General features: G+C 37.6%; 3 protein-coding genes across 8 annotated transcripts; 2 read left to right on the plus strand and 1 right to left on the minus strand.

Annotated features, from left to right (window-relative positions):
- The first annotated feature begins 464 nt into the window (after positions 1-464).
- On the plus strand, positions 465-1,738 carry LOC143361954 (STING ER exit protein). Its single transcript, XM_076801695.1, has 4 exons — positions 465-606; positions 679-835; positions 934-1,162; positions 1,487-1,738. Exons 1-4 carry the CDS (start codon positions 486-488, stop codon positions 1,631-1,633), a joined length of 654 nt encoding a protein of 217 aa, XP_076657810.1. The 5' UTR covers positions 465-485; the 3' UTR covers positions 1,634-1,738.
- Positions 1,726-12,488, minus strand: LOC143361947 (uncharacterized). Of its 5 annotated transcripts, none has more exons than XM_076801682.1 (10): positions 12,299-12,488; positions 11,018-11,242; positions 10,283-10,480; positions 9,424-9,552; positions 5,526-9,334; positions 5,018-5,433; positions 4,754-4,945; positions 4,132-4,668; positions 3,821-4,054; positions 1,726-3,749 (listed from the first exon to the last, which is right to left on the minus strand). In XM_076801682.1, exons 2-10 carry the CDS (start codon positions 11,209-11,211, stop codon positions 2,664-2,666), a joined length of 6,795 nt encoding a protein of 2,264 aa, XP_076657797.1. In that variant the 5' UTR covers positions 11,212-11,242; positions 12,299-12,488; the 3' UTR covers positions 1,726-2,663. The 5 variants fall into 5 exon arrangements, with proteins under 5 accessions (XP_076657797.1, XP_076657800.1, XP_076657798.1 ...); XM_076801685.1 differs by lacking the exon at positions 12,299-12,488 and adding an exon at positions 12,060-12,275; XM_076801683.1 differs by lacking the exon at positions 12,299-12,488 and adding an exon at positions 12,005-12,275.
- A 129-nt stretch (positions 12,489-12,617) lies between these two features.
- LOC143361952 (cyclin-dependent kinase 9-like) lies at positions 12,618-14,731 on the plus strand. Of its 2 annotated transcripts, none has more exons than XM_076801692.1 (7): positions 12,618-12,785; positions 12,884-12,968; positions 13,180-13,270; positions 13,364-13,530; positions 13,600-13,841; positions 13,909-14,056; positions 14,130-14,731. In XM_076801692.1, exons 1-7 carry the CDS (start codon positions 12,679-12,681, stop codon positions 14,436-14,438), a joined length of 1,149 nt encoding a protein of 382 aa, XP_076657807.1. In that variant the 5' UTR covers positions 12,618-12,678; the 3' UTR covers positions 14,439-14,731. The 2 variants fall into 2 exon arrangements, with proteins under 2 accessions (XP_076657807.1, XP_076657808.1); XM_076801693.1 differs by having other exon boundaries at positions 12,649-12,790.
- The last annotated feature ends 388 nt before the right edge of the window (positions 14,732-15,119 follow it).

Below are 15,119 nucleotides of genomic sequence, written 5' to 3' on the forward strand. Positions count from 1 at the left end.
ACTATTTTTTTGTAATTTCCTTTCAGTGTCCGTACAGCGCTATTTCCTATAGTGGCAAAATGCTGAAACTGGTAGCTAAATCTTAGTCCTACATTACCATTGCGATCATATCCGTCGGTAACGAATGGTATTTGCACGAAGCAAATGATTCTGACCGGACTTTGCATTGTGTCTTGTAGTAAGCACGGCACGAATCAATCATTCTCGAATAATAATGATATTTTAAAGCATTCTCGTTGAAATGTTTTCATTTTTGAACTGGAAGAATACACTTTATGATAGGTGAATTTTGATATAAAAATATTTACTTATAGATACATGTATATAGGAAATTGGTATTGGACTATTGCAGTTTCACTGAGTTTTACATCTGTACTAATCTATAATCTGTAGGAATGTTTGGTTGAAAACAGATCTGTCAACATGACGTGATAGGATTGTTGTTAAATAGAACTTGTGTTTTGACAGTATAATATCAAGTAAAAATGCCGAAAGTAGTATCAAGGAGCATAATATGTTCCGATACCAAGGATCAAGAAGAATACAGCGAGGAAAAACCGCTACATATTTATTATTGTTTATGCGGACAAATGACATTGATTTTAGGTTAGGTTTGCTTTCTTTATTATTTACATTGTAGATACAGTAATAAATCTAATTTGCTCGTTTTTCGTACAGATTGTGCAATAGACAAATTGCCCTTGAGAAAGAGAGATGGTGCACGAGTTATCGATGGAAGTAAACATGCCCATAAAATGACTTGCGAGCAAGATGAAATCGTATATTTAAAACGATCCGAAGGCATAGAAAAACAATATCGTCAAAAATGTAAAAAGTAAGAATTGATTTCGTAAAAGTACTGTGTGTCCTTACAAGTATACAAGAGTTTGAAAAACTATTGCCTGCAAAACTAATTGCATGTATATATTATAGGTGTGGGCTCTTTCTGTATTACAAACACGATCAAGGAACAAATGTTGTGTTTATTGTAAAGGGTGCTGTAATTAAAAGTTCTGGTGAGGGTCCTATGACGGATATATACAATCAAGTAGCTATCGAGAAACCAAAGAAGATAATGGTGACAAAACATACAAAAAATATGGGAAAATTCAGTTCGGTTACTGTTTCTACTATTGATGAGGAAGAGGATGAAATTGAAGCTGTAAGTATTGCACAGGTCTCAAAAATCATGATATAAGCGAATGAGCGGTGGATTATGTATGCAGAAACAAGTGGAGAAAAAGAAATATTTTTTGTTTGATGTCTCGTTTTTGAGAAAATCTAGTGTGAAAGTTCAGCAGAAAGTTATTAGATATCTATTAGATAGGAATGAGGTGTCAAACAAAAAAATGTTTTTCATGTTTGTTGTCGTGTTTGTATATGTAGTATCACCATCCGGCCGCTTGTACCATGAATTCGGAGACACACTGTATATTGTTTATCACGTTACGTTTTGTACTATATTCCATGCATTTTATATTTTCAGAGAGAGGTTGCGGATTCATATGCGAACAATGCGAGAATAATAGAAAAACAATTAGAGAGGAAAGGAATGAATAAACGAAAGACCATGCCTCCGCCTGAAGCTGATCAAAAGAGGGCAAGACCGCGAGGCACACTGTTGGATATGTAAAAATGAATTGTACATTATTCAGTATCAAAAACAGTCTGAATTGTATATAAATGCAGAGACAAAATAAAAAAACAATCCAGAGAGTCAGACAATTTTTTAACATTATATCGAATTGTTTATTAACATTACATAAAAGTAAATATTTAAAATATATAAATGACTAGATACAAATATTGCATAAAAATGTACATTGCAAAATATAGATATAAATGTAATAATAAATAAATACAATAACTATATATAATTCATTAATCAGGCTCACCGGAGGGTAAACAGAGTTCTACCTATGATCAGAATTAGTAAGATGGCAACATTAAATGGTAAGACAAGAGGATGTACTTTACATACGCTATACTGCAACCGGTTAAACAAGTAAATGAGTCTATGAAATAATTTTGGGTGATATGGCTTTTTTAGCGTGGAAGAGAAAGAAAGATCTATCTAAATATTATCTAACTGGCCATGTTAGATCTACGATCTACAAGTACGTAGCGTGTAATACTATGACATATTAATGCGCACATTGGTTGAAAATTGGGTGGGACGTTAAGCTAGCTGCATTTGCGATCAAACGTGATATTTTTCTCAATATAGTTGCCAAGTATAATCAACCGAATACCATCGATATCTAAGTTGTCGCTTCAACAAGACTCGTCCTCCTATTCCCTCTGTCAGAGACCGGATAATTGAAAAAAAAAAAACAATTTGATTCGAAGGTCGTGAATATCCTAGTGCCATATCTCATTTATAGATATTTTTAACGTTACAACAAAATCATAGCACATTTTCTATATATCTAATAAATGCATTTTAAATATATGTATCTTTTGAAGATCGTGTCAACTGCAACTTACGTTAAATTAAAATTATATGTAATTCTATTTTTACATATAGTACGAATTCGCAGTTGGAATTATCACGTTTGCAATTATAGATGACGATTTTTTGTTTGATATATTTATATGTATAATTTGTAAATCTAACAGTGCAGTGTACCCACGGAAACATACACAGCGACGAGTCTATAAACTTAAGTATTGATCTGAGAAGATTTAATATCTGCTTTCTTAAGTATCGTGGGTTCATCTTTTAGAAAGGTGCCCGACCTGGAGCCCACTGTAGGTTGCTTCGCAACTTCCCCGTTATGGCACTTATTTTTCACCTTTTCGTCGCTCGGGGTCTTATTAATAGTTGTCCTTTTATTGGTAACCGCAGATTTGTTTGCTTTGTAAGCGCCAGATGATATTGGGGAAGATCTTTTGCTAGGGCTTTCGGAACCCTGTTGATTCGGCAATCCTTCTTTCTTTTCTCTTTTCAGATTAGGATGACTGATCGCAGACTGTGCAACCGGCCGCGTACTTGCGGCTTTGCTAGACACGTTATTCAATGACTTACTTGGGATATCCGGTGTCTTTGCGGCATCGAGAAGGTTTCTTCGTAAGCTAGGCGAACCATGATAAGCGCTTATAGCTGCTGCTCTGCTTCTGCTAGCTGCAGTCGAACTCTCCAATGATTTAAGCGGCCTTCTAGTTGCTGTCAGCGGACTTCTTTGCTGTGTCGGCGGTGAACTTGTCTTTACCTTGTAGTAGGCTTGCGTTTTGCTCAGCGTTTTCCCTAAAGGCGGCGACAATTTGTTAGATACTGTCGATTTAGGCGTAGTCGTGATTTCGGTCATAAGACTATCCGTAGACATCGAGGTATCCATTTTGGTGGTTTTCTTTTTAGCAGCCGCAGCAGGCTTGTTCTTAGATTCCGCCAGCGAATCTACGGACAATCCCATCTCGGCATTCTTCTGTTTGAAAGATGGCGATTCTGGACGTGTGATGCCACAACTTTTGCTAAGCGAATCCTTCTTATTGTTCGTTTTACTCGAATTAGGGTCGGTTAAACTGTCGGAGGAAAGAGCTTTCACGTCCTTCTTTATACGTAATTTTATCTTGGTCAGTGGCTTCTTATCAGTAGCGCGCTTCATGGCGGGACTAGACGTTCGAGACGAGTCCGAAGATGAAATCATTATTTTTCGTCGTTGCGGTACCAGCACCTTTTCCGGCAGCGGTGGTTGCACGGTTTCTTTGGGCACAGATTTATTTCTAGGCTCTAAGTACCTCGATTTTACCTGAAACAATTTTATACAAATTTGACATGATGCGTTCAGATGAAACAGATGAAACTATGAAAACAAATTACTTCGACTTTATTCGGCCATGACTTAGGTCTTGTTGTTTCTGTAGGAGCTGGTTTTTCTTCTTGCACTTTGCGCTCCAACGGATCGGTTTTAGGTTTGTTAAGTACTTTCTTCGGTTGCTGTACCGCTACCATTTGCTTCAAAGTTTTATCGTTGTGTTTGGATATAACCATTTTTACACGCTTCAAATCCAAACTACGATTCGTCGTTGACCGATTCGGCGCTATTTTAGGTTCCTACGAGAAATAAACAGTTGAAACGAACAATTCGGATAATGAAAGATATTCTATAAGTTACGCATGTTGTCATTTACTTTGACAATATTAGAATTCCTTGACTGACGTTTCGCAGTTTCGTGGGGTAGAATAACAAGACAAGCCAACTCTTGTATTCTACGTCGTAACTCTAAATCCATTTTTAACCATGTGGTGGTTCTCGCTGCTCGAGCCGCGTCTCTGACTAAGCACTTCTCCACGCGACTTTGTATTTTCTTCAGGAAATCAACAAACAAAGGGCCCCACTTTATTTTCTCCTGAGCTTCGTCCACTTGAACCGAAGCCAACATTTTATGCAACTTCGAATAACTTTTACACGCTTGTTCAGGAGGCAGGTGTTCCGCAGCAGCCAAAAAATTATCTTCCAACCGACTGATGTTCCATGTCAACTCTCGGCCAAGAGACTGAAAGTTTTCGTTGCCCAATACCCCTGAGAAATTATCCGATAAAAACTTGACCGACGTTTCCAACAAATTCGAAACCATCCTAAATACCGGTTCCGCCCAACGAACGTTTGGCAGGGTTGCGAGGAGTTTATCGCAGTCCATCATAGTTTGAAGCACATTGTCCGTCGACTAATTGTTTTTTTCAACGAAATTATAACGATTATTAAAACCTTGAACATTTGAGAACACGTATATCGTATTAAATACTGCATACCATGTGTACAATATGCTGATGATAACATTTTTCCATCAGCTCTCTTGGAAGAGTCGCGAACGCTTTGCATGGCCATATTCGTACAAAATGTCTTGTAACCCAACGAAGAGACTTTCGGTACACCTCGTCCAGGCCATAAGCTGCTGCCAAAGGCATGCACTCCAGGACACCCACGGCGCATATTTGACAAGGCTATAATACCAGAGCAAAGATAATTGCAAGCTAACATGTATCATACAACATAGCAGATCGTATCGTAGATACCTTATGAAAGAGATGGCAATATTTCACTTTGAGCGTATATCCTATAACTTCTTTGAGACCCTCCAAGCATAGCATATCAGCCAAGGTCGCTAACTCTACTATGCTTATAGAATCCGGTATGTTACTTTCCCCGCTATAAATGTGGCACAACGCAAAATGTACCGCATCATAAGAGTACCCTTGCAGGGAAATAACGTTTCCTGCGCTTTCAATCCATCCTCCGCTAAGGATGGCTGCGAAGTATTGACAACGTGAACTCAATATACATTTGTGTGCTCTTATGCGACGGCCGGCTACATCGATAGTAACATCCGGATTAATTTCTTCTAAAAACATCCTTAATAAATCTTCTCCTAATCTGTTGTACGGTCTTCCTCCCGCTAAACTCGACGTTTCCGTTTCTTCGGTGCTCCCCTCTGAAAAGAATACGGTAATCAATATCTTTTAAAGTGGCTGTAATTACATTCCATTTAGAATGTTCTCTTGACACAACACCCGGACAACGTACCTGCCCCGGAACGACCCATGCTACTCTGCATACTACTCAAATCGGATTCCGATATAATTCCTTCGCCGTCGTACTCTCCCGTCAGGTCCTCGAGAGGAGACTTTTGCTTAGACGGCAAGGAAGTGCTCATGATCGACGTGAATTTTCTAGGTAGAGGCCTAACCGATCCATTCGTCCTCGACATAACTAATTTACTCTCGATCCAAGAAGTCTCCGGAATACTGTTGCACATTCGATACGCGGTTCTGTCTTCCTTCACGATCAAAGTATCCGACGCGTGTGACACGATAGGCGTTTTATCCAAATCCGATAATCGAACGAAGGTGGATGCTGACGTTTTTAGATTAAGTCCCATGGCCCTGTCGGTTTTCTTCGACGTGGCGTTACGGTTCTCGTACGTTGTCCCTGACTTCTCATAATCCGGGCCCTTGAATTCGCTTTCAATCTTCTTGATCGTCTCGTTCAAAGATTTATGCGTTTCGGAGATTTTATTACCCACGACGGGCACTACTTGCGCTCGATCCATGTTTGGCACTTCGCCGTTCAATAATTCCGATAATTCATAATCGTGGTTATCGCTGTCGGGAGATGGTCCGCTACCGCTGCTGATATCGAACGTCTCGCTTTTACGCGTTTGTCCTTCGGTGCTCTCTGTACAGGTTTTCTCCCACGCGGAGGGTTCTGAAAATTCATCTTCGTACGTTTTGGTGTCCGTAGCGTTCGCGTTATCCGCAACTCGGTCGGCTTTCAATTCGGTATACTCGTGCTCCTTTATGCTGACGCGAAGCTCCTCGTTGATTACTTCGACATGAGAATTCGGTGGTGTGTCCCTTGTATCGTACTCGAACACGTCCTCCGAGGACGTATCCATGTTGCTTAACGCTCCGTTACCTTCTTTCAGAAGTTTCGAGTTTCTTTGAGAGGCGCATTCCGGTTTGATCGCGTCGCTCAAAGAATGACTCGAAGAGCTCGGCTTCGCTTGGAGTCTCTTCAAATCTCCACGGTCCACGGAGAGACTGTGCGCCCGTTTGTGCTCCTTCCTGAATATTATTTCTTTCGCGATATGCCCGTTATTAGCACCTTGGGTCTTGTCGACGTTCCACGAATGCCGTTTGAACGTCGGTCGCGACGAAGACAAAGTTCTTCTTCTGACTACCGGCGAATCGGACTCTATGTACATAAACACGCTCGGTTTCGCTTTTTCTTTCGCGCCTTTCTGATCGCTCGACGATTGATCCTCTCTGGCGGTGCTGTTCTCGCTCGAATTAGTATCCTCCGATTTGGACTCGACGCGTTTCTCGTAAAAAGTCGAAAAACTTCGCCTGTGCGTTGTCTGTACAGTGGTCTCCGTAGGCGGATCGCTTAAATCGATGAACATAGAGAATATATTCTTTTTATCGGCTCCCTCGCCGACCTTTTCCGATTTGCCGGTTGATTCTTCCGTTTCGAACTTCTTCACTTTCGACACGCTATTTGTCCCAGACATGTCAACGTAAAATTCACAGTAGGACTTACTGCCTTCGTTCTGATCTCTTCTCTGCGGTGGACAAACCTGCTGCTGCTGCTGTTGCTGTTGCTGTTGCTGTTGCTGCTGTTGAGTAATCGGTTTACAATCCATATCCTTTAAATTGACGAAGAATCCCAAGCTACCGTGCTTGTCGTGGCTACTTGTTTTCCTCGTGGTGGGTTTCTTGACGCACTCGGAAGTCGAAAAACTTTGGGACATGCCTACATGGGAGTTGGGCGTTGATTTCGAGTCGTTTTTGTTACAGTCGCTCATATCGACCACCCACGCAGTCATCGAAGAAGACATTCTCGCTGATTTCACCCTTACTTCAGGTTCGTTCATAATGACAGAACCTCCTGAAACAATAGGAGTAGACTCTGTTTTCCGACGCACTGTCGGACTATCGGTAGGTTTCGAATAGTCCGACGTGCTAACTCCACCCGAGATAATCGGTGTAGTCTCATCACACTTAATATTCTTAACGGTCTTCTTCAGAACATCCGTTTTCACGTCCTTTTCCAATATACAATTCAACGTGACGGGCAAACTGTTGCTGCAACTGCTCGACCCGTTATTCAACTCTGCATCGTAGTCAATTACCATTTTATCGCTGGCACTTTTCGTTACTGGATAAATTGTACTAGTTTTACCGTCGTTTGGTAGAGAACTCCCGGAATCTGCCGACGTCTGATCAATCTCGTATTTTCCATTGTCCAATGGCAGATATGGCATCGCGTGATACTGAGTAGCAGCTGTGATTGGAACATCCACAGTGAACTTGTTAAGAACATTGCTTATAGGAATCGAGGGTTCGCTTGGTGGGATGAAACACGAATCGCCGTCGACACGGTGTCCCGAATATTGAGGTATAGCGTTCTGGAATACCAAGGTACCCTGTCGCCGTTCATACTCTTGTCTCAACACCGATAACTTCTCATCATTGGAATCCAGCTCGAACGTGTTTCTCCTGATAAGAGAGGGTCTTTCGGTGTCTTCCGTAAAATTTGGATCCTTGTTATTGGTTTTCTCGGTGATCTCTTCTTTGTTACCTACCAAATTTACAGGGACATCATTATCGTTACTCGTTCGCGATACAGGGTGCCGATCGTTATTCAAATTCTTATTATTGTCGGGGTATGGAGACGGATGCGAGCTCTCACCGCTGTCCGCCTCCTTAATTTCTACAACCAAAGATTCTTTGTTTCTTTCCCCGCTTACATTTGTTTTATCCTCGGACGTTGAATCGGTTCTCCTTATCTTTCGTGCATCCGTAAGCGGTTCCAGATACTCCGCGAGTTTCAATTCTCTTTCAAATTCTGCTACCCTTTCGTGTCCAGTTTGTAAATTACTCGTTTTAACTGATGTGAATTTGTAAGATTGGTCATCGACAGGATCTTTCAAGTTGCTTTTGCTTGCGGTATACTCGGAAGGATAGGAAGTGTACAATTGCGGCTTTTCGTCGAAGCATGGATTTTTGGTCACCTTCGAAGTCGGTACCACAACTTCATCGTTGAGGGTCGATGCGTCAATAAAGTAATAGTTGCTTGTGCTACAGGAACTTTTCTGTTTCGGCGCGTCACGAGATTCTTCGAGCCTTGCATTTTCTGATTGTGTATTTCCATCTTGAGAACAATCGTGACTGGCTAGTTTCTTTTCCTCTTTCGACTTCTCCGTGGATTCTACTTTTATTGATTCCTTCTCCACGTCAGTACTCACAGAAGATGCATTTCCTAGATCAACAAATTCAAACAACTCGTTTTCATCGCTCCCGCAGTCAGATTCGTAAAATGGATCACTAAGCACTTGGTTTTCATATTGGAAAATTTCATCGGTGTGCAATTTTGCTTTTTGAGCGTTCTCCGCGGATGAACTGGAAGAGTCTAGCTGCGGTTGTTCCGCATCGACAGAAGAGCATGTTGCGCTATGGTCGTTCGAAGTACATTCCATCAATCCTGACTCGACCAAGTCTCTTATATGGCATGTACTATTGTAATTGTTGGCTGAATCATAGCGATCTGAGTCTACGACCACTTTCTGATCCCTATTATTGGTGCATCTAACGCGTATCTTGTCAAAATCTTCGTTCGTAGATGTATATTCAGTGACTTGTAATTCTTCGAAATCGGTACTCGAATTTTCGGATGCTGTGTTTTCGTGTGGACTTACAGAACCAGTTTCTAAACCAGAATCAGCCATATCGGATAAAGTGGGACTTACATCCGCTGCAGCGTACTCCTTTACGTTTCTTGCATTTCTAAATTTTACCGTTGAATTGCAATCTGTTTTTGTGCAGTCCGCATATCTGTGGCATAGACAGAAATATTTATGAGTACACACATATTACCAAATCAATTCTAAAGTATATAAATAATAATAATTAGAAGTTGTGACCTTTTGTCAATGTTGAATGTAACATCAATGCAAGATGTATTCACAAGTTTTGATGTGTAAGTAACATTCGATAAGAGTTCCACCAATATCTGTTCTTCTTGCAACAAATTTGTATTGCTATACAAACGCCTGAAAATGTGTAAAGTATTAAAACAATTGAAATATACATTCAAATATACATCTAAACTATATAATAGTCTATTATTTTTACATTCTATGACATTGAAAATAGGGGTGATGAATGAAATAGCGTAGCATGCTAATTAGGTTCTATAATTTATATTTTCGTTAGTGTAATATAGAGTTAGATACCCTTAAAATAGGGAAACACTCTGCGAAAATAGTATAGGAGCATAGAAATTAAAGAAAGCAATCGAATAAATAATAACAACTTGTTTCAACTGTATAAGACTGACAATTTTTTAAATCATTCAAAGAACAGGACGTGATAACATCTATACATTGAATAACCACTTATTTGTGTACACCAAACTTGCATACTTAATTAATAAACAAGTGTACACGCTTTTTACAGGTTTAAAACTACATAACATTTAATTTAAATAGACGAATTATTTGTACAAATAAATATTTTTCAATTCCAGTAAAAGGGATACATATAATGCATTAAATGTTAGTTCAGAAATATTTGTGTCCATTGTTTGCACAGGAGTAACATTACTAAAATTTGTATTGTTTCTAAATTTGATAACATTCTAGAGCATGTGCTTTCAAGGATACAAATGTTCCTGAATTGAGCAAGAATCTATGCAGATATTGCTTGCAGAACTTAAATAAGATCGTATATGTATTCTCATAGATACTGCGTCTAGGCATATGATTAGCGATATGGCGATACCTCACAAAGCCTTGAATATGATGAAAAATTCCTGGTTTATCAAGGGTGCAATCAATGTGATTATTAGCGTATATAAAATAAGGTTGAAGAACCTTATAAAAATGTGGAGCTCTGGTTTTAACGACACACTGGTTTGTTCGTATTATATTATATCCATGTATTATGTTAAGATCACAATACAAGGAGTCCGTATATATTCTACAATAAAACACTCTATTCAGTTTATGTATTCAAGCGCTTATATTCTCTACACATAAATGACTTTATACACGCATTCTCTTCAATTACAGAGTAATATTAATAATAATGGTGATAATCATAATCATAAAGGCAAACTTCAAGTGGATGCAACAATTAATATATAATATGGAAAGAGCATAACAGAATTTTTACAGACTTTTTACAAATTGAAAGTAGCAGGAGTTTTGGAAATTTTATAATTTTATAGAATGTATGTTAATCGTTTAGATATACTGTATAATACATATTAATATTCAAAATTATAATATACGACTGTGTGTAATTCAGTGGTATTATAGATACAACATGCACAAATATGTAATCTTCATATCTATGCTGGTCAAAAACAACTTATTTCATTGTCTCACATATTATGTAATTGTTTACTGAGAAAATATTCTTTGGTCCTGGCTTTCTTTTACGTGAGTTATTCCTAATATTAGTTAATTAATGATTTCTAAGTTTTGTAATGTAAATATTTAATTATTGCTTTACCTCCAAATATTATTTTGTAGATCACTAAGACTTTTTGCAACAATGCGATTCTTCTCTGCTAGTTGATACTTTTTAAATGTTACACTTGAAGGAAGTTCAGACACGACAGAAGCATAAGGTTGATGGCAACAAAGCCATTGATGTGTTCTGTCTAAATTTCCACTTCGCTTGTTGTTGTTCCTGCCTCCAGCCATGAGACATGTTTAATATTTCATACTTGTTCACCTTTAATGAATAAAATCAATATTTAATGATATTAATCTTATGTACAGATACATTATACAAGGTAAGTGCTATGATTTTGTTAAATTTTTAACATTTTGTGAGTTTGTTATAGCTAGAAAATGCATATATTTTAAAAGTTGAACTTCTTTAATAGGCATATGATAAATTAAATATTCATTAATAATAGATGAAACTATAATATTTTAAGCAAAAGTGATAAAAAAAAAGTGTCAATAATACCTATAACTCTCAACTGCACGCATTGCTGACAAAGTACATAACAATTTCAAGGTCAACCTAGAAGATACTTCTTGCATGGCAATTAACAGTCCTTTTAGGGAATCTTTAATTATCAAACGGTGGTTATTGATTGCAAATTGATGAACAAAGACTTCAAAATATAAAGAGTCGTACCTTTTATTACAAAACATTATTCAACGTTATTTTGAAATGGTATTTCAAAAAATTTTCAAAGTATTGAGAGAAATTGTGTAGGTACAACTTCTAATTATATGTAACCTTAAATGCAACGTACGAACACATATGAATTTATGTATGAAATGTTGAAGATTCAAACTGAAAATTATTAAATTCAATGAGAGCAAGATACGTAAGTCAAAAATAAACGTGCGATATTTTATTGGACTTCAGAGTAAGAATTCGTACTTCGTAGTAGAAGATATTACGGGAAAGAAACGGATGCCGATCAATCATTTAGTTGACGGAATTTTCTTAAACAATGATCTGATAAAGAGACAATACCTATCCCCATTGTATCAGGTTGCTTTGACATTTGAAAATCGCTGATAGAACACACCTTGTTGACTGTCATTCAGTGTATCTTTATACTGTATCCGGAGTACGTTTCGGTTATGGGATATTAACATACAGAAGTTAATATATTCTGACAGAATGAATCTACTTTAAGCAAGTTCCAGAAGGAAGAAAATATGTTTGTAAATGTTGTCGTAACGCTGGAACATTTTCGCAAATATATTTGACAAGACTTTCTCAATAATTTATTGATCGCACTCGGTACATATACCTAGTACGTACCTCGCATTATTTCGATTCTCGAACACCGGTCCGGTTATATCATAGTTATGTGTTCTTATTAGGCGGAATGGTTTCGCGCATTTTGTACGACGTGTCTGCTACGAAATTCGGCGAATATTAACGGTACGATACTAGCAGACTTTTGCTTGTTTGTTATTCGAAAGACATAAATATGCGATGATCGTTCCCAATACGAAAGCGTGAGATTGTCTGTTGCAGTCCTCGCTAGATGACGCACGGGTCGAGATTCATTTTTTATTTTGAGGTTATGTACAAAAATGTTCTGTCAAACTCTTCTGTGGTGGATCACATGAGTACTCATGTATTTAGTACGATGCTGTTTCGTTGCAAGAGCTGTGTTTACCTGATGAACATAAAAAATGAATACCAAAGAGAAAGAGAAGTACATCGAGGAATTCGATTTTCCTCATTGCGATGAATCGTCCAAATATGAGAAAATCGCAAAAATCGGTCAGGGCACCTTTGGGTAAGGTACATAATTCGGCGAATTTCGCTTTATGGCTAGGTTATGTTCTTACATGACCGAAAAGTTTATATTGTTTCTTGATTATTATCCTACTGCAGGGAGGTGTTCAAGGCTAAAGATAAAAATTGTACCAAGAAATTTGTAGCTATGAAGAAAGTGTTAATGGACAATGAAAAGGACGGGGTATGTACACATTCAAATATCATCCTGTTGAACACACTTTTCCAGTTTGTGTTGAACACAGATAATGCCAGTTTTTTAATACATAAACTTGATATATGTAAAAGTTATGAGTATTCATACAATAAAGTATCTTGAAACAATGTGTCCTTAGAACATTCATTACCTTGAGAACATAATACAGTGTGATATTAATGACTTGTTCTTTTTACAGTTTCCTATAACTGCCTTACGAGAAATAAGGATATTACAATTGCTGAAGCACGAAAATGTAGTGAATTTAATAGAAATATGTAGGACACGAGGTACACATTTTTACAAATTCAACTATTACAAATAATTATAAGGATTGTCCTAAGACAAAGACAAGACTATTAACATTGTAAATTTTATTTTAGCAACACAAATTAATCGCTATCGTTCTACATTTTACCTTGTATTTGACTTTTCCGAGCATGATCTAGCAGGGTTATTGTCAAATGTAAATGTCAAATTTAATTTAGGAGAAATTAAGAAAGTTATGCAACAATTGCTAAATGGTCTCTATTATATTCATAGTAATAAGGTAAGAGTGTGCTAACTATACGTTGAATTAATCGATAATTAATTAAAACGATAATTAATCGTTCCACAGATTTTGCATAGAGATATGAAAGCTGCAAATGTTCTAATAACTAAAAACGGTATATTGAAATTAGCTGACTTTGGGTTAGCTCGTCCATTTAGTGCTATCAAAAATGGCCAACCAAATCGTTACACAACTACAGTCGTTACACTATGGTATAGGCCACCAGAACTTCTGCTGGGCGATAGAAACTATGGTCCTCCTGTAGATTTATGGGGTGCAGGATGTATAATGGCTGAAATGTGGACTAGGTCTGTATTGATATTTGTGCAAATTTCTATTCATTGAATTGTTCATTATACATGTTTGGTCTTGCAGATCGCCTATAATGCAGGGGAACACAGAACAACAACAACTCGTACTAATTTCTCAGTTATGTGGTTCTATAATGACAGAAACCTGGCCTGGAGTAGAAAATTTAGAGTTATTTACCAAAATGGAATTACCTAAAGGTCAAAAACGAAAGGTAGATATTGTCGATAGGATGCAACAACACTTATCCGTAATTAGGGTTGTAAAATATATTTCTTTTTCTATAGGTCAAAGACAGATTGAAGCCATATCTAAAGGATCCTTATGCTTGCGACCTGTTGGATAAATTATTGATCCTTGATCCATCAAAAAGATATGATTCAGATTCTGCCTTGAATCATGACTTTTTTTGGACCGATCCAATGCCTTGTGATCTTAGTAAAATGTTGGCACAGCATACGCAGAGTATGTTCGAGTACTTAGCTCCACCGAGACGTCATGGCCACGTACGTCACTCGCATCATCCAGTACCTGGCGGGCCAGCGAAACCTAGTTCTAGTGTGGCCGACAGTGGTTATCGAGATCGTGTATTCTAGCATATTCTGTTCTGTTCCGGACGAATGCAGTCTGCCCTTTTATCGGTCTTCCTTTTCATCTCTTATCACTTATACAAACAATATATTTTTCTTCAACGACGACCGTACGTATGAGATTCTGTGTTTAACTCTAAAAGTCCGCAATTTTCCATTAAAATGCGGTTGGCTGTGGATACTCCAACCCTCTAAAGATTAAATTAAATGTCTGATTTATACTAACTTTGGAAATGAGATGTACGATTTTCTTATACACATATAAATATTTATACATAAATTTTTTACAAACAGAAGCAGTCTTCTGATTTAAGCCTTCTATTTCCGGAACTGTGTGGACTTTGTAGTTTCCTTTGGGTATTTATGTACTTTGTTGTTGATAAAATCTTGTATTTACGTAAATTGTTCTTGTTCTTAGGATTTAGTCCAGTTGTTTCGTTATATTATGAATTTTAGTTCAGTGTCATGTTAACACAAGATTTATTTCAATAAGCAAATTTCAATTTTACAATTTTCTTCTGTGTCGATAATATTAGTACCTATGAACAAAATCTTATATATTTGTACACCTAAATTGACTAATTGTAAATCGAAATTATAATAAAATTTGGAGCAGGGTTTCGATGCAGGATTTCCTTTCAACACTGTAAAAACAGAGAAGTAAATCATTGTAAACAAATTTGTCCT

The sequence above is a fragment of the Halictus rubicundus genome, chromosome 16 (genome assembly GCF_050948215.1).
Source record: "Halictus rubicundus isolate RS-2024b chromosome 16, iyHalRubi1_principal, whole genome shotgun sequence".
In the NCBI taxonomy this organism is placed as follows: Eukaryota; Metazoa; Arthropoda; class Insecta; order Hymenoptera; family Halictidae; genus Halictus; species Halictus rubicundus.